Raw genomic sequence first — 21,427 nt, 5'->3', positions numbered from 1 at the left:
GAGAGAGAGGCTGTGTATGTATGAATTACCACCGTTTTGCCGCGTTTCTCTATTAACAGTAAAGCTGTGGCTTTAATTCCTTTAGAAACAATGATGTTACCAGCTCCTTGTTGAGAAAGATAATGTAGCTCTTGAGCGATTAAGCTATTTAGTTGATAAAACTGCGGGGAAACGCTAAAAAGTTTGTTCCTGAATGTCTGAGTTCGGCCGCAACGTGATCTGTGTGTGTGACTGAACTTAACACCAAACTGCTTCTGTTTCACACAAATGCTGGCACAGACGTGCATGTTCGGCTAGAGTCGCTTTGAACTCGTGCATCTTCGGAAGTGGAGCTGCGCGGAAAGTTACTAAAAATGTTGTGCACACCGCCACGCGAAACGACGTTGCGCGCACTCAAAGTGAACTTGCGGACGCGTCGAGTCGAGTATAAATCAGCCTTGAGAGTGTGTGCGTTAGATACAGTGAAGACAGCGCGTTAGTTTAGAACTCTTCTATTTTTTTTTTATTGTAGAGAGTGTGTTAATTTGTGCAAAAATAACCTACCAGCAATGTAAATAATTTTTTAACACTAATTAGAATGAGTACATTACAATATAAATGTATTAGAACAAGTACATTATTATTTATGGGCTTAAAAACAAGATGCAAACAATCAGAATATTGTACCTGGTGGGGAGTGCACAATGTAAATATGAAACCTATGCAATTACCTATATTGTACTGTGGTACAGTTATGGAGGCCCTTCATAATGCAGAGGTCAGCTGCTGCTCTGCCAATAGTTAGAAATGGCACTATAGTAAGCAGTGTTTAATAAACAGCTGTTTTTCTAAATTCTGCTGAGGTGAAATTCAGTGCAGTCATGTATCGTGATACGTATCGTATCGTGACTTTGCTGGTGATACACAGCCCTAGTAAACAGGCCCATGTTACACAACATGCGTTCTCTTTCTCAACTATTTAACGTTCCAAAACTGACTGTGTTTAACTGGATACTCGCCAAGACGGGCATTTTGACAATTTTGTATGTATCTGAACGTTTTAGCGCAGTTAGCCACTCATTTTGGTATTTGTGGCTCACAAGCTGTTTGAGACCGAGTGCGGATTGTGCGCTCCACTAATATAGATCAGCGGTGGTGCACACGCTTTTGGTATAAGCGCGAAACCTGCGGGAATGACTAAAATAATGCGCAATACAAGGATTTAACCGGAGCGAATGAGACGTGTGTGAGAGAGAAGGGGTCGTCAGAGAGAAGAGAGCGAGAATGCCTTTAATGACATTATTGCCTGTGCCGCTGGTAACAGAACGGATCGGCTCGGAATCGGAAAGAAGTGAGACTGATCATGAGGAAAATCGGCCGATTCCGATCCCTGGCCGATCGATCGGTGCATCTCTAGTCATAACATAATATAAGCAAAATCAGCTGACATTCATCTTGTTTGGAGACACAGGCAGGCAGGCTTAACTTGAGGGATTGGCCACAGTCCAGCTCAATACAGTAGAGGTAATTCATCTGCAGCCAACACCGTCCGGTTGAATTTCGCTATTTATAATCATTAAACGTTAAAACAAGCAGGGACTGTACTTTGACGTCTATGTAATTCCTTAAGAAATGCAATCTAGAAGGCCAGTCAATAATTTCCATCACAAACCACATCTGAATGACAGCGAGAGGACTGAAGAAGATCTCATGAAAAGAACAGAGAGGGTCAGAATGTCAGCTGGATTAACCGAATTAGTGCTACCCCTATAATTACTTGAGGTGTGGGTGAGATTCAGCTCTCGGCTATGGAGAGGAGAGGCGTTCTTGGCACAAGACACATATAAATGCTATTTCGCAAGCTGTTCCCATACTTCCTTTCATAAGGACGGTTAGTCATGTTCAATAGGCTAAATATTTGACAGGGCTCAACAATAAGAATGGCCTGATGGCCCAGGGCCAGTGTAAGAGTTTTGGGTCAGTATAATTTATAGGTATTCTTGCTCGAAAACCTCAATAATTAATTTTAGGTTTAATAAATAAAAAATAATTTTAATAAAAAATTAAATAAAATAAATCATATCATTTTATATATTGGGGCCAGTTTGAGATACAAGTCAGTGAAAACAAACAAACAAAAAATAGATTATTGCTAATTTATTTTATAATATTGAATTTTTTGCAAAACAATAAAATAAAATAAACGTGTATAGCAAATTTGACAAATGCATTAAATTTTTTTTATATTTAATTAAAATATCTTTATCATTTATTTAATAGAAGAAAAAAAATTATTTAAATTTTTAACTACTGGCTTATCTAATAAAACTCAAAATAAAAGACAAAATTCCATATTGTTGAGCAAATTTCATAAAGATGTTTTTGGTTTTTATTTATTTAGAATTTTTTTTTAAACAATTATTAAAAAATTTAACTAAAAGTTATCATTTTATGAGGTGGAGCCATTAGACATATTGGCAAAGCAAGTACAAAACTACTAGCCTGAGTCCAACTAAGCCAGCAGACAAAATCCTTATTGTTGAGCACTAGAAGGCTTTAAAAAAAAAAAAAAAAAACAGACAGCCACTGAGATGAAACCACTCACGTAGGGCTTTTGAAGTTGCATTGACCTGAAGCATGCAGTGCTGTGCCATTGTTCCAGTAACATTACAGTATAAGAGAATTACACGTCAAGCTTGCTATCAATTAGACCATTATGTCTCTACTTGGCTTTAATGAGTACTGCTACTGCATATTTCCTTTAGAGACAGAAAATGGAACTCATAAATCCATTTGGCTACATGCAGCCCTTGGTTAACAACCCCAGGGGGATTCATTATTTGTGCTTGATTTCTGAATGGACTCGTCATGGAGAGCAGCGTCAAAGCGTCCACCCAGCTCCCCCTGCGCACTCCAAATTAGTCAATTAGGAGTGTCATTAAAGTAGTGGCAGCGAGGAGGATTAACACCAGGGGAAATAAAAGAGACGGTCTGCCTTGTGCTTGCCCAGGATATTGCCGATTTCCATCCATCAGCTGCTCCAGATGGGGGGATATTAGTCATTTAGATTCTGTCAACAGTACCCAGGAGAACCTTGCCAAAATCGTTCCCTCATAACCGCCCTGCTCTCCTTGAATGTAATCATATCTGCCGAGTGCTAAGCGAGGGGAAAAAAAACTCCACCTTTTTCTACCCAAATCCCTCTATTCATTCCAATCAATGCAGCGTTACAATTGACTGGAAGATTTCTATTTATTATAGCTCCCTTGTTCTCAGATACAGAGAGAGCTACTTCCTTGTTGAGTAATGCAAGAATAATGGCAAAATCTCATGTTATAAAAACAGTTTTAAGGGTCAGTGCTTGTGTGCATGCGCGTGTGCAGATTTCGTTTGAAATAACACTGTAAGAAGACCGTTGCACATGGACAGACACAGGCTGGAGAACACAATGGCCCGATGTCTTTCAACTGGCTTTCATAAGGATAAGGCCAGTGAATGTTTTGTACCTGCAGGGCAGCTCTCAATAGTAAGACTCTATAATGTATGTGTGTGTGCATTCAGGAAGGACATTAAGTCGTCCTTTTCTGTAAAAAAAAAAAAAAAATTAATTTGGCGATGTATCTCTTTTTCATTGTGCGTTAGGTGGGTGCAGAAATCTGAGGCTGAAGCTGATGCTATTCATTATTTATTTATCATTCCAGGCATCCAGCACTGTAAAAAATGTTTTGTCAGTCTACCTAAAAATGTGCTTCATGTGGTAACGTCTAAATCAATCTGACAACATCCAGTTACACCAACGAACGTCCTTTTTGAGGGTCAGATCTGCTGGAAATTGCTCCCTAAGTAACAACAACAGTTTCAGTTTTTAGTGTGTCATTAAAATCAGACCAGACAAGGATAAGAGCGGCAGACGTTAAAGAGGTTCATCCAAAAATAAAATTAATAATGAATTATTAATTACTCGGCTTAATGTGGATTCAAACTCTCATTTTGATGCTATCTTCATTAGACACAAAAAATAGCTTTTAAAGATGACAAGTGCTGCTGTCTAGCACCAAAAAGGATGTAAAAGTACTATAAAGCACTATAAAGTCTGTATGACTCAATATTTCATATCTTCTGAGACGGATTAACAAAACTATTAGACAAAACTTCTTTTTAAAGGGGTCATATGACGTTGCTAAAAAGAACACTATTTTGTGTATTTGGTGTAATGCAATGTGTTTATGCGGTTTAAGGTTAAAAAAACACATTATTTTCCATATAATGTACATTATTGTTTCTCCTCTATGCCCCGCCTTTCTGAAACGCGTGAAAAGCTCATCGTTCTGAAAATGCGAGGTGTGCCTCTGATTGGCCAGCTATCCAGTGCGTTGTGATTGGCCGAATACCTCAAGCGTGTGACGGAAATGTTACGCCCCTCACCATACTGTGATGCCGTCTCCTAGCAGGACGAGACAAAAACATTAAAACCCATTACAAATGAGGTATTTGTTGCATCCAGTGAGGACATAATTACTGATTATAATGACTTATACTGTCTTTTTATGCGTTGCGTTGCATATCACGCTGCGTAAACATAAAACCATGTCTGCATTTATGATCGGAGAAATGACAAACAACAAGCCTACTCTACACTGCTCAAAACTCGCGTTTGAATCATCAGTGGCAAATAATTTAAAAATAAAAAACGTACTTACAGGCTGTGAGTCAGAAGCGCCAGACTGTCCTGCAAAGTTGGAACTGCCCAAATTTATAGAAACAGCCTTTGTGCCACAAACACAGTAGGCTACTCTCCCAGGAAACAGTCCTCATCCTACATAAAATGCGAAGCACACATCTGAATATTTGGGTTGAACTGTTCTGGAACAGTGTTGTAAATACAACTTAACCACTGATTTCTTTTGGAAGGCCAAACAAAGTTTCGCTTTCACAACGAAACACGCAGTGACTCCACAACATGGCAGCGGCAGCAACAGAAAGAATTAAAGTTACGCCTTCTTTTTTGCGTGAACATTTAGGCGGCATTATGCAAGTTTTCCCACATCGTGACGTAGACATGTGGGGGCATGTTAGAATGAGCTGTTTTAGGTAGGAGTGGTTGACTCTTAACTTTTATAAAGAATATCTCTTTGGATTTGAGACTTTAATCTTTGCAACTTTACAGATCTTCTTTATGCACCAAGAGCTTGTAACACTCCAAAGAGAAAATAAACATTTCAATCGCATCATATGACCCCTTTAACTGCTACTTTCTGCTAAGAATGAGTTAGTATAACATTTCTTAAGAATGCTTTCTTTTTCCTTATTATTATCTTTGTTCTAAAAACAAAACTTAATAAGAATCTGAATTCCTGAAAAGAATATCAAAAATTCAAAACCAAGTGCTGAACTTCCATCATGCCAGTTAACTGTGTGATTATAACACAATCAGAATTATAACACAATCTTTTCTGTCATCAAGAATTAAAAAAAAAATTTTAGGGACATTCTTATGAACTTATTAGAATCTATCTTAAGACAATTCTTAACTACTTCTTTAAGAAGATTGTGAAATAGCAATAGCTTTTTATGATGAACAAACCAAAATTTAAGTCTTTATATACGCTGATGATCCTCAACCGCAGCTCTCAAATATGACACCTATGGTACAGGTTTGAAGTTTTGATATTATTGACATCTAAAATGCACCGTACATTTGCTTTGGGAGGAAATAATAATGAATAGATAATGATTTATATTGTGGTCTACAGCTTCAGAAGACATGGAATACAGTGTATGAGTATATGAAATAATTTTATGATGCTTTTTGTCCTTTTTGGAGTTTGACAGCCTTGTTGATCTTTAAAAAAAAAAACATCTTGTTTTTTTTGGAACATCATGAGGGTGAACAAATAAGACAGAAATTTCAGTTTTTGGTGGACCATACATTTAAGTGCAGATCAAAGTATTCAAAACACTCAGTAAGCAACATTGAATAAGAACAAAAACTCACCTCTACACACAGTCCCGTTGTCCACAGACTCATACCCGGCCTTGCACACACAGCGCCCGATAGGAACCAGCCACTCCCCATCTCCATTGCAGTACAGTTTAATGGGAACATCCACTTCCTCTCCATTAGGTACACAACTGCCCCGGGCAGACACTAGAGAGGTGCTCTCCGCACCTGACAAGGTCTCCTCAAAGATGGCCCCATTCCGAATAACTCGGGGGCATTTGCGATAGAAAACCTTCACGGCGATGAGCGACATGCATGCTCCGTAATCCTGAAAGGCCAAGTAGAAGCCTTTACGGGACACCGGCCCGAAGCTGCGTACTTCCGTGTTAATCTTCATCACACGGCCGCCCAGGTCCACCTGGGAGAAACTCTCATCGGCCGCAATGGTGTCCACCTTGATCCAAGGGTTCTCCATCCAGGCGGGATACACCTTGGTGGCTACGTCCTTATCAGTTTCGAAGTAGTACAGATTAAAAGTCTCCTTGCAAGAGCCAGTGACGTTTGGGATGCTGCTGCAGTCTCGCACGGAGAACTTCATCTCCACGTGGATTCGTTGGGCTCCTCGCCGCTGGATGTATTTGGTGCGCACCCAGTTGTTTTGGTTGCCATTGAAGACGTTGCACACCTGGTAGGTGCGGATGGTGCTCATATTCTCGTCGTAGCCACTCACCTCTTCCCACTGGGACCGAAGCACAGATAATAATGTTTGAATAAGCAATGTGTGCTTCTAATAATAAAAGCATGTTTTTCATACCATTTGCATATTTATGGAACATTCATTCGAGGTTTCGCACCATTACCGACACATTACGACATCTAAGGTAAAAATGTGCAGAAATTAGACAAATGGCATGGATTGCATTAAAAAGAATCTAATTTGGAATTCATTCAACTTCTATTTCTGCACCACTTGAGTCACGCTGAATTTGTGTGCTGAATTATTCATTTATGCTAGGTCTGATCATCTAAATTATTTCAATGAGTCTCACCCCCAATGATGGATATATCGTCCAGCCCAGCTCTGCCGTTGCCGTCGTGGAGTCCATCAACACATCTGAAAATAAATGCATGTCAAAAACCTGTAAGTTTACAATGCTGCCGCTAAGAGCCTTTTACTGCACGTTTGAGCATTCGTGAGGTCAATGTTCTTCAAGTCTCTTAACAGTAATTATGATGCATAATGGATAATTTTCTGAATGTTAAATGAAGGATGACTCACACTGAGATGCAGAATAACAGGTGCCCATTTCACAGCGGTAATGGCTCGCTATTTTTGACTCTTATTGTTAATCAAATGCTACAAATGGCCATTACTAGATTGGAAGTGTTATCCATCAAAGATGATAGATCACACCATGTTCTAACATCTGCTTCCCTTCACATCTAGTTCGTAATTGCCTGGGGTGACACAGGGTGCCTTTCTATTCAATATGGCAAATAGGACAAAATAGTTCAGAAATATGACTCTGATCTGACATTATTTAGCCAGGTACAACTGGCTTCAGCACACTCCCAAAATATGAATAATGAGACTCTAGAGAGGTTTTTAGTGCAAAAGATTTTGTTGTACTGCTTTGGTCTAAGGAAGCCAAATACAAACGAACAAATTAGGTATGCTCTGATATTAACGGTCTGGCCGAAACCACTAAGCAGACAATTATTTTCAACTAATGGTCAATATAAAATTCAAAAATAGTTCTGAAATAATTTGAGTTCATGTGGAGTGGCGTTTACTCTGAACTGAGCCATTCTGACACACTGAAAACAGTGGATCATGAGCTACTTGTGTGTTAAAGAACACAGTGCCTCGCTGAGCTATACAACTTGCAGCGCAGCAGATATTTAATTACATCAAATCACAGCCTTTGCGATTTGATAAGCCATAATGGGTTTTCACAACCATGATTTGTTTGAATTCATAAAAAGTGAAAGCCCAACTGGCGAGTAACATCGTTTCACATAGGTACTTGCCAATGACTGCGATTTTGAATCGGATTTGGCACTTGATGAATGAAAATCTTGGACTGACTGAGATGCTAAGAGAGTACCGTATTCGTTTAGTAATCGTTTAAGGTCAATCGGTTAAGGACAAAAATCTATGGAGTGCAGGATGATTCTTCAGTATTTCTGGTCTGTTTTCCTAGACATTTTAAATCTGTACATCTGCCAAAAATCTGTATTTTTTCAATGTTAAAGAGCATAGACAGCCTCAAAGCTAATAAACTTGAACTAAAAGTTGTAAAACCTCCCAAGAATTTTGATTTTATAGGGTCCTAATCTGAAAATCCCATAAGCCAGTTGCGTGAAACATTCAGAATGGAGACGGGAAACTTTTTTTCCCCAAATATTTAGAAAAATTAGAGTACAACCATCTGTCCAAAGCTGTAATACAGTATATAACTGTTTATTTTCATGTATATAAGAAATGTGACTGAACATTTTTCATGTCTTGAGGGATGATCACATATGGGGGTCCTGCCAGGGCATATGGGCCTCAGTCAAGGCAACATAAACGCATCCAGTGTGACACACAGACTCCCCGTGGCATTTATGAATCGGGATTTGGCAAGTGGCAAGAGGACTTCCTGAGATCGAAGCCAGAAGCCCCGTGTCACATAATCCTGGGATCCCTGTAAACACTGGCTCGATAGAGCCTCAGCCATTAAGTGTCTCATTTATATTTCAGCAGCTTCTGCAGCTCAGGGGCAACCAAAGATATTTCTCTCAGGAACAGCACCATCGCTGTGGGTTTAGTGCTGTGAATGTGAGAATATGATGAGGCTGGGAGGAAAATACAAGAGGAAACAAACAATCCTCTTAGACTTTATAAGCCCAAGGGCCAAAAAAAAGCACAAAACATGATTACTAATACAGCCTCATGCATTCAAGTAAAACATCCATGCAACAATATAATGAAAACCAGTACATTAACAATTGTCTGTGCATTGAAAGAGAAAGTTGTAGCATTTCCCAGTACTTGGTGCACTGTTTAATCAAACCCCCACTCCATCTGTCCAGGCATTCATGCAATCTCTCTCTCCCTCTCTCTCTCTATATATTTTAATGAAAAGTAGGGCAGCGGGAGCCCAAGTCCAGTACATATAATCCTTACAGGCTGCGCTACACTCTGTATACCACACTGGATTAATCCCACGGGAAACATGGCAACTTTCAGTCCCACATTTTTTATTCATTCATTTCTTCACCCAGTTTGCACATGCTGAGCCGTGCCAATGCGGTAAACACAAGAATGCACCCCAAATCCATAGATCATCATCTTCCTCATACCAAATCACTCTCTTTGGGACATTATGTTATCCATGCTATGTGTAAAATATGTATTTTAATATGTAACACAGCATGGTGTTTAAATGGAGACGAATAAATCTCACATACCAATAAATAATGGCACAACATCATAGCAAGCACGGAGGATTAAGGAATGTTGATTTTTCTGTCAAATGCTCTAACATGATAAACATAGAATCCTCCCACTTGACGTTACTATGAGTGAGAAAATATCAACAGTGAAACTTTAAGCGGAGAAATGGGTAAACACTATCAGTAACAAATCTGAACAGGCTCGGTAAACACCACTTCGGCTAAAAGAGGCTGAGACGCTGAATACTTGAAGTCTAAATTGCTCTTGTGATGGTGCTCTTGAGAATCTACTGTATGAGCTACACTTAATGTTTTTTATGGCCACACTGTTCTTTTGCATTTCCATACGTATGAGACTGCATGAAAAAACCTGGTTGAGACACATCTAGAACTTAATCTAGATTAAAAGTCCATTGTCCATTGTCAATAGAGTTGCGATGCATAAAGCACCATTCATACAGGAGTCAGAAGACTTTCTGTTGGTCAATATGGTGAATTCACATGACAAACTTGAACCTGATGCAGAGGTTTAGATGAAACTGTGACCTGTGATGTAAGTAGGGCTGCCACTAACGACTATTTTTATTTAGATTAATCTATCGACTAATTTATCGATTAATCTAAACGATTAATTTCCCACAAAAAAAAACAACAATTTTACTTAAGAATATCTTATTAAACCAAATGAAATCCAAATTTCTATGAAATCTTTTTTTTAAAGCAAAAGTGAAGTGCAACATAGAGTGCAAGAAGCAAATGTCCGTCTCATAGTCCAAATCACTGAAATCAAAGTTCAGTATTATAGTGTAAGAATGAAAACATATCCACGTGTTCTAGTCTACTACTAATACAATTATAATCAAAAAACACTTTTTAAAGGAGTATTTACCAGAATTTATTTAGGAGAAAATGTATATGTGCAGTATTTCTGAAAAAAAAAAAATTTTTTTATAAAATCCATTAATTGGAGATGATTTTGATTATTAAAATTTAATGGAACCATTCAAATGGAATCCAGAAAATTATGGAAAACAGAATTTGGCAGCAATAAAACTGTAAAACTCAATTAATTAGACAGGCTTCTTGATTAATAAAATTTAATTTAACCATTAAAACAAAGTATAGAAAAATTAAAATGGAAAAAAAACTGAATTTGGAAATAAAACGGATTTCATAGGGCCCTATAACTATAATTTTTTTTTGTGGTAATAAAAATAGATGTAAGTGAACAATAGCCTTTAAAATTACGTAAAATACATATATAATAGCAATGAGGAAATAATAATTAGTTCAAATAAAGTATCAAAAGCAAGAAATCATATGGTTTTATTGAAGAAAACTGTTTAAATACATAATGTATTATAAACAATAGAGCTAATGTACATTACGCATTACAACAAAGACCTGCAGAGGGCGCCAACAGTGATTGTTTTTACACATTACTGTGCGATCTAATACTTGTTTAATATTGACCAAGCACCATTTCATTCAAATGTCCACTTAATCTTTAATATTTGGCAATTTCTTTAGGACAGAAATGCTATAGCCACTGTAATTAAATTAATGTGTGGACATCAAAACGTGTAAACTCAGAGTGAGGGTTTGAGCTTTTATTTTGAAACCGCGATGCATTCTCCTGAGTTTGCGTAGATTTATAAATGATTTACCTTACAAATCTGATGAAATGGCGCACGTTGCTTTCCCAGATGAACGTTATTATAAACCCAAACTCACAACAACATGAAGAGATGGAGTTGGAGCCGCTCCACACATGTAAATGATAACAGTTCCTGTGGAACTACTGTGAACGGAGCCGCTGTGTGACGCACGTACTTAACCTACACGCATGTAAATAATTGAAGCGCATATACTGTATTAGAACTGCACAGCATATAACTATTTAATTAAATCGTAGCGTTTGTGAATTCACAATTATGCTTAATTATGATTTTTAAATGGGTTTAATATATCATGCAGCCTTGGGAAACAGTCTAATAATGTGTTTTATGGATTCTCGTCCGTGAAATGCGCCCCTTCCGGTATTTTGCCGGTTAGTCGACGCAAGCAAAATGGAATAGTCGGATAAAATCGACGAATCGCGACAGCCCTAAGACTTGCTAACAAATGTCTCTTATGAACCAGTTCTTTTTAATAAGATTACATACAACGTTTACATTTAAATTCACAACATTTACATTTATCTTTATGAATCATGATATTCTAATATAACAAAGATATTACTGGTTATTGTTTGCAATATGCGGTCCATTTGTAAAGATGAATCGACTGCCATTTATTTTGGTTACAAGTTGGAAAGATAATCAATGTAACATTTCAACCTTTTTCCCCCAAACAGGTTTTTGATTTTTGATATACAGTACATCCTCATTTCATGATGCATTTTCTTGTCCTGATCTCCAGCGCTGGTTTCGTCTGTTTTATTCGGAAGAAGCACAAACATTGCCCTTGAAACATACTAAAGTATTAATGTCGAGTTAATTAAATCAAGCTTTGATCATACACGATACCCCTCACAAACTATGCAGATCCCTACCGTCTTACATTCCATTATATCAAATATTGCCAACACACGCACACATAAACACACGCAACACTGATATTATATACTGCTTATGATACCGACATACACTGGGATCCAAAAGTCTGAGACCTCTTTGAAAGTCTGGGATTCAAAATCTAATTTTAACCTGGAAATAAATAGAAAAAAGAAATGTTGACTAGAATTGAATAAGTTACTAGCTTGATCACTAATCGAATAAATGACCAAACTTGTGTAGTTCATGTATATAGCTTGAGTGCTGTTGCAGTAATTTGAAAAGGGGGAAAAAAGTAACCATAAACATGATTATGCAACTGAAACAGCATGTCTCCAGCACACGATGGATTCAAACAGTGCTGATAGTAACAGATATTCTAAACTGATCAATAGCTTCCATATCCTACAGTGAGCAGCTATGACACATTATGAACGTGTGAACTAGTGTGAGGACATGCTCAGAGTTCCACATCCAGAAACAGGACAGAGTGCATTGATCCTCTGTGCTCCAGATCTGTCAGTCAACCTGTGGGTGGGATGCTAAAACATTCACTAGACCACGCAGTGTGTCTGAGTGTAAACTCACAATCCATCTTCAAAAGAACAATAGCACCAGTCTGCAACCGATGACAAGTCTGACATATAGAAGGAAGAAAATAGTTTTGTAGTTTCACAGTAAACTTAAAAGCAACAGTACACCCAAAAATAAACATTCTGTCATCATTCACTCACCCTCATGTGGTTTCTTCTGTGGAACATAAAATAATATTTTTTTATACTAATATTTAGATTTTTTACTCTTTAAATTTTCAGTTTTTATTTAAATTATTATTTTTTTACTAATATTGTTTGTGTATATGTGCTTTTGTAATTTCTTTTAGGTTTGGTTTTTTCTATTTAGCTTATTATTATTAATTTTTATTTCAGTTTCAGAAATTTTTGTACTTATATATTTCATTTAGTTGATAATGCAATTATCCGAGTAATTCTGAGTTTTTAATCTAATATTTATATTCCATTTTGCTATTTTTATTTTATTTAAAATACTTTTTATCATTTATTATTAATATTAACTTACTGAAATGTTACCAAATAGGTTATTATTTTCAGTAGTTTCAGTTAACAATCGCAACACTGTGTTTTGCAGAACTTTCCAATTGTTTATGTCCATACAATGGGGACCAAAACAACATTGGATCCCACTGACCTTAAGTTTTATGGACAAATAAAAGAATACACTTTGACTTTTTGACTTCTGTATTTCACACAGAAAAGAAAATCATTAGTACCGACATGACGGTGAGTAAACAATGACAAAATATTCATTTTTGGGGGGTGACCCATCCCTTTAAGAAATCAAACAAGCGTTTTCCTCATAAATCCTTTGTTGGATACAGAATTGGGATTTACTGACCTACAAAAGCTATCGATGAAACATGTCAGTGGTACAGTGGCAGTAAAGCATTCGCTGCAGTCCAACAAGAGATTTGTCTCACTCTGTTATGTCAGGATTCTGAGTAGACATCAGGGGTACGTTTTGCATATAAACCCCTGCATATCTCTGCTATGTGACTGTCTAACATTTGCAGACAGGAGCCAAATGTGATGGCGCTGAATGAGCAGTGGGTCAGTGGAGCAGCCTGCTCACAGTTTACAGACCCAACACTAATCCCCTGCTTTCCCAATTTACAACTCTCATCTCTATGGAGCCGAAAAAGCGCCCTGAAGCAGACAACCCATACTCTGACCTAGGGATGTAACGATCACAATAAATCACGATAAAATGCCCTGATGGTTAGTATTACCGTTTAAATTTTAATTATCATCAAAACCGTGTTTGATTATTGCGCTTTTGAAAACTCGTGGTAAATCCTGTCCAGCCAGCATCAGTCTGACGCAGAAGCAGCATGCAGTGTTGTTGTTGTTGTTGTTTTTTGCACGAGAGGAAATGGCGGAAGGCAGTGACAGCGCTCGGGAGATTTTTCAACCATCTAAGTTTGTTGTTTGTTGATTTTCAAATATAAAACTTATTGAAATGTTTTCAGTGTGTGTATCAGTTCTTTTTGAACGGTTTCATCTAATTTGAACAAAACCGTGATAATATTGATAATCGTGATAACTTTGGTCCCTATAATCGTGATATGAAATTTTCATACCGTTACATCCCTACTCTGACCACTTGCATTCAGAGGCCAAAATTGCCCACACCTGCCAATGGTGGGTGTATTGGGAAAATGTATAGTCCATTAAAGTATATTTCGCATTATTGATTTCTATAGCTGCAACAATGGGATTATTTGTAACAAACAGCGCAGGTCATTGTGTCATTCGAAATGATTCAGTCTCTGTCTTGCTGTGATTCTGATCTGCATTTTTATTCTTTTTGGAAACTCATAAATCCATTGATTACACACATTTGTTGTCACACAGTTCTGGAAAAAAAACTTCTTATATGAACCTCTGATTCACACTGAAGGAAGAGTTCATTGAGGTTGTGACAGATGTTTTAGTAGACGGTTAGACTTTCAATTGAATCGCTCGCATCACTTACAACAGTGAGGGTCAGATTATCATTCGTTCAATCCGGCCCGTGCAATTTTGCAGTTTCCAATAAAGTTACAGGCCAACTGCCGAGTTTTATTTACAGGCCAAACCCAATCATGTTTCGGGCTTTCTGAGTGTTAATTTCGACACTGCTTGCATACACTACCATGCAAAATCGTTTGGGCTCAGTAAGATTTTCTCATGCTTTTTTAAGAAATCTCTTATGCACACCAAGGATTAAAATATTATTCCAATTTAAAATGATGGTTTTGTGTTTGAATATGTTTTAAAATGTAATTAATTACTGTGAGACAAAGTTGAATTTTCAGCATCATTACTCCAGTCTTCATTGCACATGATCCTCCAGTAATCATTCTAATATGGTGCTCAAGAAACCACCATTTTGAAAACGGTTGTACTGCTTAATATTTTTTAGGAAAACATTATACACTTTTTTCAGGATTCTCTGATGAATTGAAAGTTCAAAAGAACAAAATTTGAAATAGAAATCTTTTGTAACTTTATAAATGTATTTACTGTCACTTAGATCAATTTAATGCATCCTTGCTGAATAAAAGTATTAATTTCTTAAAAAAAAAAAAAACTCACTAACCCTAAGCTTTTGTACAGTAAAGTATATTCATTTCAGACAATCAACGATTAAATCAAAGGTGCAGAAATGAGCCCAAATTAAGGTACAGAAAGAGTACATTCATGAATTACTAATGGCAAATACATTACCTTAAAAATAAATACACTGAATGCAAATGCAGTCTGCATGACTAATGTATGAGGAGGTGGACGTTAAGAAGCATCACAAGACTATGACTATGTGAGGTGACAATCCTCAAAAAGACTAACTTATACACCGACTAATCAAATGATATTAAACCAAACACGTACCCTTGTGTTTTCAGATAGTTTTGAAAATCGAGAACAGTGAATAAGTAGGTCATGAGCTTTTTGAATTTCAATATTTTATGTCAGCTCTCTGTGGAATAAGAACACTTCTGCTCTGACGGCAAAACCGCTGTGGATTGACTGTTACTATTGAGGATATTATGATTATGCAATATGAGCTCATTATCTGGGATGTCCATTCATACTCATTTTTGCTTGCTTTGGGACATTCAATACCTGAAAATGAAAGAACACATGATGAAGCTTACACAGAACATAATTATACATGGAACACTGAAGTCACGTTCTGAGGCAAATTGTCCCCATCTAAAAAGATTACTGAGTAGATGAATATCTATAATCTTAAATCAAGTAACAAATACAGAACATGGTTAAAAATGATTCCAAATGGTTCCATTTGAGAAGGCTTAGACTGAATACTGACGATCACTCAACAACAATCCATTCGCAAATCAGATCCTCGGTGGATTTCAGAGTAAATTAGCAGCTTCAGGCTATGGGAGCAAATGAACTTTTCATCTGATTTTTAATCACTCTGAATAGAGATTCTTTAGCTCAGGGATCTCTCTTCTCATTTCATTAAGTTCACTTCAGAATTTAAAGCTTCTGGGTCAATGAATACAACTTATATCCAGATTCGTTTTCAAAAAATTGTCTATTAGACACCCGTGAGTAGAGACTAGGCCAGGTTTTAACCCTGTCAGGTACAGGTGAAGAATTTCATTGCACTTATTGTACTGTATATCCATTCTGTGTGGACTGGCATAAAAACCATTAGCTTTTTCTGTAGTAGCAAGATGAACATCTTTCCAGCTTGGGTAGCATGCAGATCTGACTGGTGTGAAATGCTTAATGTACCATATGATCCAATATATCTTAATCAAATAAGCACAAACACAATGTCATGTGCTCAAATAAATCTTCATCAAATAAACAACAACACAATAATGCAGAATAAAGCTACATGCTCAAATAAATCTTCATCAGATAAGCGCAAGAAACTACTAGACTTAATTTATCAGTGTTAGGCTTAGTTGGGCTAATGTCAAATTAAAAAGTCCATGGCAAAGAAGAGGAAAAACAATGTGCTTAATGTGCATTTTCAAAACTTTTGCCAAAACTAGCCATTTCTCCTCATTATGATGTAAGGACAGTTGTATCATCCTGACATTTTTGACTTTCTGCCACCCAAAAATGAAAGATATTAAAAGCATGCTCATCATTGAGATTCATTCACATCACCTCATGACTACACCACGTTATGTACAAGAAGCTGCAAAAGACACAGGTGCAAGTGGAATGCAAAAAAACCATGGTGACATTAATTTTTAAGTAAATATAATGGGCGATATGTTGCGTCATGTACATATATTGCACGATAAGACGATATATTGATTATTGCAACAGGCCTATGTGTGCTGCTCATTTCCTTGTCCTAAACAACATCAAAAACATCCATAAAATGGAAGGATTGCTACTTTAAACTCTACTATACCCTCCTTGCTCTCCATTTAAAAAAATGAACTGTGTCTGCCCACGTATTGTGTGGTAGTTAGAGAGATATTGCTCCTTGATAACAGCTGACACTTTGACATTTTGTTAAATGAGATTCTGAGTGTTTACAAACCAAATTTGTTTTGTACCCTCATCTCTGCACTCAAAAATAGCATGAATTTAAATCAATATGACGGCGCTCATCAAACTGGCTAATAATTAACATTGAGTACAATCCATTTCACCTCATTTTATTCAAAATGATCACTCAACAAGACAGAGAGACAGATGGATAATTAAATTGTCAAGCAGATGGCAAGTCCCTCTTGGATACCTGATAATTTTACCATTTTGACCCCCTCACAAGCCTGTGGACAAAATCTTGTCATTTCATCAGAGGCCATATGGAAACTCCCAGTTTCCCATCACCTATAAATTCATTGATTCAGAGACAGTTTGTTCTGTCTGTCGCGCTGCAAAGCTGACAGGCCACAGAGCCGACGCTGTCTGGCATGGCTGAAATTGGTCAGGTTTGCCATGCTTATGTAAAGGCTTGGAAAGATGTCGCAGATGCCAGAGGCATCTCCAGCTCTTGGTCCTAATAAACAGGGACAGGGGAGTGCAGCAAGTACTGAGGTCTGCAGGACACACATCACACGAACCCAGGTGCTTTCTGGGATACATGGCTGCTGTATTTGTATGGAAAAAAAGTAGCTGATAAGTTATGTTCATAAGTTATGTATTTTATTTCAGTTAACATTTATTATTTTATTTCAAATAACTTTTTTTTTATTGTTTTAGTTTATAATTATTATATAATATATCATTATAATCTGAACTAAACTTGAAGATGTGTATTCAAGTCATTGTATATGTATGAATTGCATTTTTTATGTACTTTTGAATAAATTAATAGCACCTTAAAAACATATCAATAATAAAAAAAAAACTTTACCCATTCCCTGTAGTGATTTAGGGTATGGGTCAGATTCACTAGTGCCTCCTGAGAAATGTGTATTTATACACATCCATAAATAGTGTATTTCTAACAGAACAAATAGACACTAATGCTGTTGGCAAGGGGGGCGTGGTTTAGCGAGGTTTGCATTATCACAAATGCGTTGCTACTATAATTTATGCACACTACTTTCTCTACAAAAGCTGAGGGGGTTGGCTTTTTCCTGCACAATCCTGTCATTATGGCTTGCAACATGATTGACAGAACAGGAGCTAAAGTGGCAGTCCAGCCATGTATTTTCTTCACATTACAGCAAATAATTTACTCACTGCCCTTGGGCAAACTAAGAACCCAGTGAACAAAATTGAAACAGGATGGATTCATTAGATTAGTCAAAGCAGGGTCTAATTCACAGAGACATCCTCACTCACTTGAGGAAATATCCATGTCCTTAGTCGCAGCCTAAGTCATGCGACATGCGTGTCTCGGTGCTGTAAACAATTATTTCACTCCAAGCTCTGTATCTGCTCTGAGGTGTGATAAATGAGCTTTTACTCCTCACATCCATCAGACAGTCCAAACAAACAGGAATGGATGGTGTGTTTTCAGGGTATGGCTAAGCGTCATGTAGGCACTGTTCGTAGTGCATCACTAAACAGATGGTTTAATAGCAAAACTCTCATATGATGTTCCACAGAGAAATTTCCATGCAAAAGGTAACAAATATTAATTAATCATTACTCTTAAAGGAGTTATGAACTGAGAAATTGAAATTCCCTTGATCTTTTGACATAAGAGTGATCAGTGGATGAACTTTATTCCTTTGTTCACTTCATTTTCGGCGGATTTGTTTACAAATGAGGCACAATTCGACGCAGGATTTTCAGAAAGACTGAAACAGAAAGACGATGCTGTGCCGACTATATTGGATCCAACGGTAATATGGAACCACACAAGTGTGAGTAACTGTTTTTATTACATGCTCACTATTGCTTTGTCTGTTATTACAGATCGTTTAATATGTACCGAGTATTTATGCGATTTTAACCTAAATCACTGCAGCGTCCATCTGTGAAGGATGTAGGCTGTCAAACATACACAACTGTTAGCCAATCAGTGGGCGTTTACTTCCAAGTCTACAATCCACCATGCCTATTCAAACAGTTTCCCGATGAAGGGGGTCAAAACAAGACTGAAAATAACCTATTACTGCTGAATTATGATGTTTTTCTAGGTAAAAATCTTGATAACATTATAAGTGGACTTCAGAGAACAGAACAAAATAATAAAAAAAGACAGTTCATAAACCCTTTAAAAATAAAAGTTCTTTATATAGTTCCATGAAGAACCTTTAACGTCCTCCGTGGATGACTTTCCATTGCACCTTATAAGGTTCTTCACATTATTCAGATAAAGAAAAATGGTTCTTTTAAGAACCGTTCACTGAAAGATTCTTCGGGGAACCCAAAATGGTTCTTCCAAGACATCACAACCCCCCTTTTGGAACTTTTATTTTTTAGAATGTATAATAAGCGATTAAGAACAACATGATGGCATCATCTATAAAATCATACTCAAAAGAAATGCGTAACTATTGTAATGTTTCTCCTCCCATGTCTTGTTGCAACAGGTCCGCCATCAAGGACCTTCTCTAAGAAAGAACGGGTATATGAAAAACTTCTAGAAGCACACTGACTCACTCTATAAAACATGAGAATGTAATGACTTCTAATGGCTTCTAATCTAAATTACTTCAAAGGACGTCTGCAGACATAATTACGCACCTGTTTTTCTTAATATATTAATGACAGACTGCACTATGAAGTTTTAAAAAAAAGATGAAGGTCCTCGCAGCTCTTCTGAAGGTCTCAGGTGGTGATGAGGTGCTGATGCAGATCTCCAGGCAGAGATTTGAGACAATGGCCCACGTGTACTAACAGAAAGACTGGAGCATGACAGATAAAAATGTACTATGGAAAGAACTAAAATGTTTTTAAGGCATTTTGACTTACAATACTACTCTAGCATCCAGCATGCCTTTCAAAACCTAGCTAGACAGCATTATGAGCACCTATTTAGCACCTATTTGCATTCTTACTAGTCTGTAATACCTGAAAATGCTGTGTAGTTACTAGACAGCTCACTAGGTTTGAGCCTATTCTCAAATGTTACTTAAGATCATTCTGCGAGAGAGACTTGATAATGCTGCTTAAAGAGACATCATTTACACCCTGGTGCTGTTCCAAATCTTTATGACTCTCTTTCTTCTGTGAAATATAAAAGGAGATGGAAGGCAGAATGAGCCTCAGTCATCATTTACTTTGATGAAAGTGAATGGAGTAGACTGCCTAACATCTTATTTTGTGTTACACAGAAATAAAGAAAGTAGTGCAGGTTTGGAACAACAGGGTGAGTACATGATGAAAGAATTTCATTTTTTTGGTGAACAATCCCTTTAACTTTTGTTGTGATTGAACCGTTTATATTGTGTTGATGTAAATGGAGAGTAGCAGTTTCAACTCATTTATTCCCTCAGACTGTTGCAGTGCACCTGTTCTCGGTGCACTTTAATGGAAAGGGAAGCCTTTAACTTGAAATAATATGACATGACTGTAAAACACTTGTGTCTGCGGCTTTATTATAAAAAAGTATAATCTTAATTTGATTAATATCATCAGCATCATGTAGCGTAAAAAGTAACAGACATTTCAAAGCGCGCACGCTTGACACAGACACATGCTCTTACCTTCAACAGCCCACACAATCCGTATTATCCATAACAAACGAATTATATCCATAATTGCCGTGAATTTGGGCATTTGACTGTAAAGACCTAGAATATTCATTGAAAAATTGTCCGGCAGGCCATCTGTGAACACACTATGATCTCGAGCACTCGAATAAACCCCATCGGACTGGAAGAACTAAAGCAAGTTTGGACGAAACCAATGAAACGCAGACGAAGGGGCGGGAATGAGTGTACGACGAGAGTGCTGCTCAACATGCAACAATTACTAATGTCTGCAAGATAATAACAATAATAATACTATATATTATATTATTCTATATTATAATATTGTGATAAAATCAGATCATATTATATGTGATCAAATATAAAGTATAATTAAAGTAAATTATTATATAAATGTATTAATTTACTTTCATTATACAATTATTTTAATTAAATAATAATAATAATACTTAAAACAAAAATGTTTAGAAAAACTGATTATCTGAACATTTAAAAAAAAAAAAAATAATAATAATAATAATAAATTGCTGTTAGAACACTAAGATTTAAACCGCATTTTAAAAATTAAAATAAATTATGGATTTATTGATATTTTTCCCTATATATGTTAGCATCTGGCAGGAGGATAATATCTATAAGGTTAGTCATTTAATCAATATTAAATTACTAATATCTAAATAACTTGGGCAGTCACACAAAAGACACCGTGAAGGCACTTAAATCAAAATAATTATTCATTTCGAAATTTGAAATTAGCAGCACTCTTCTATTGGATGCACAAGCCAATTTAATTTGCCCGGAATTCACTTGTTTGATCAATGACACCATAAATTCATATTA

At 36.8% G+C, this 21,427-nt stretch overlaps 1 protein-coding gene across 2 annotated transcripts in view; it reads right to left on the bottom strand.

The window, feature by feature from the left end:
• The window catches only part of ephb2a (eph receptor B2a), a 97,125-nt gene extending 76,390 nt beyond the window's left edge, over positions 1-20,735 (bottom strand). For both annotated transcript variants that reach the window (XM_016283070.1, XM_016283072.1), the window contains exons 1-3: positions 20,582-20,735; positions 6,970-7,034; positions 5,975-6,659 (exon numbers count right to left, since the gene is read on the bottom strand). In XM_016283070.1, coding sequence (XP_016138556.1) covers positions 5,975-6,659; positions 6,970-7,034; positions 20,582-20,681 — 850 coding nt within the window. In that variant the 5' untranslated portion in view covers positions 20,682-20,735. The remainder of the gene's footprint in view (positions 1-5,974; positions 6,660-6,969; positions 7,035-20,581) is intronic.
• Positions 20,736-21,427: the final 692 nt, after the last annotated feature.

The sequence above is a fragment of the Sinocyclocheilus grahami genome, unplaced genomic scaffold (genome assembly GCF_001515645.1).
Source record: "Sinocyclocheilus grahami isolate Dianchi unplaced genomic scaffold, SAMN03320097.WGS_v1.1 scaffold170.1, whole genome shotgun sequence".
In the NCBI taxonomy this organism is placed as follows: domain Eukaryota; kingdom Metazoa; phylum Chordata; class Actinopteri; order Cypriniformes; family Cyprinidae; genus Sinocyclocheilus; species Sinocyclocheilus grahami.
The sequence above is the reverse complement of the archived record's forward strand: the minus strand, read 5'-3'. Positions and strand labels throughout refer to the sequence as shown.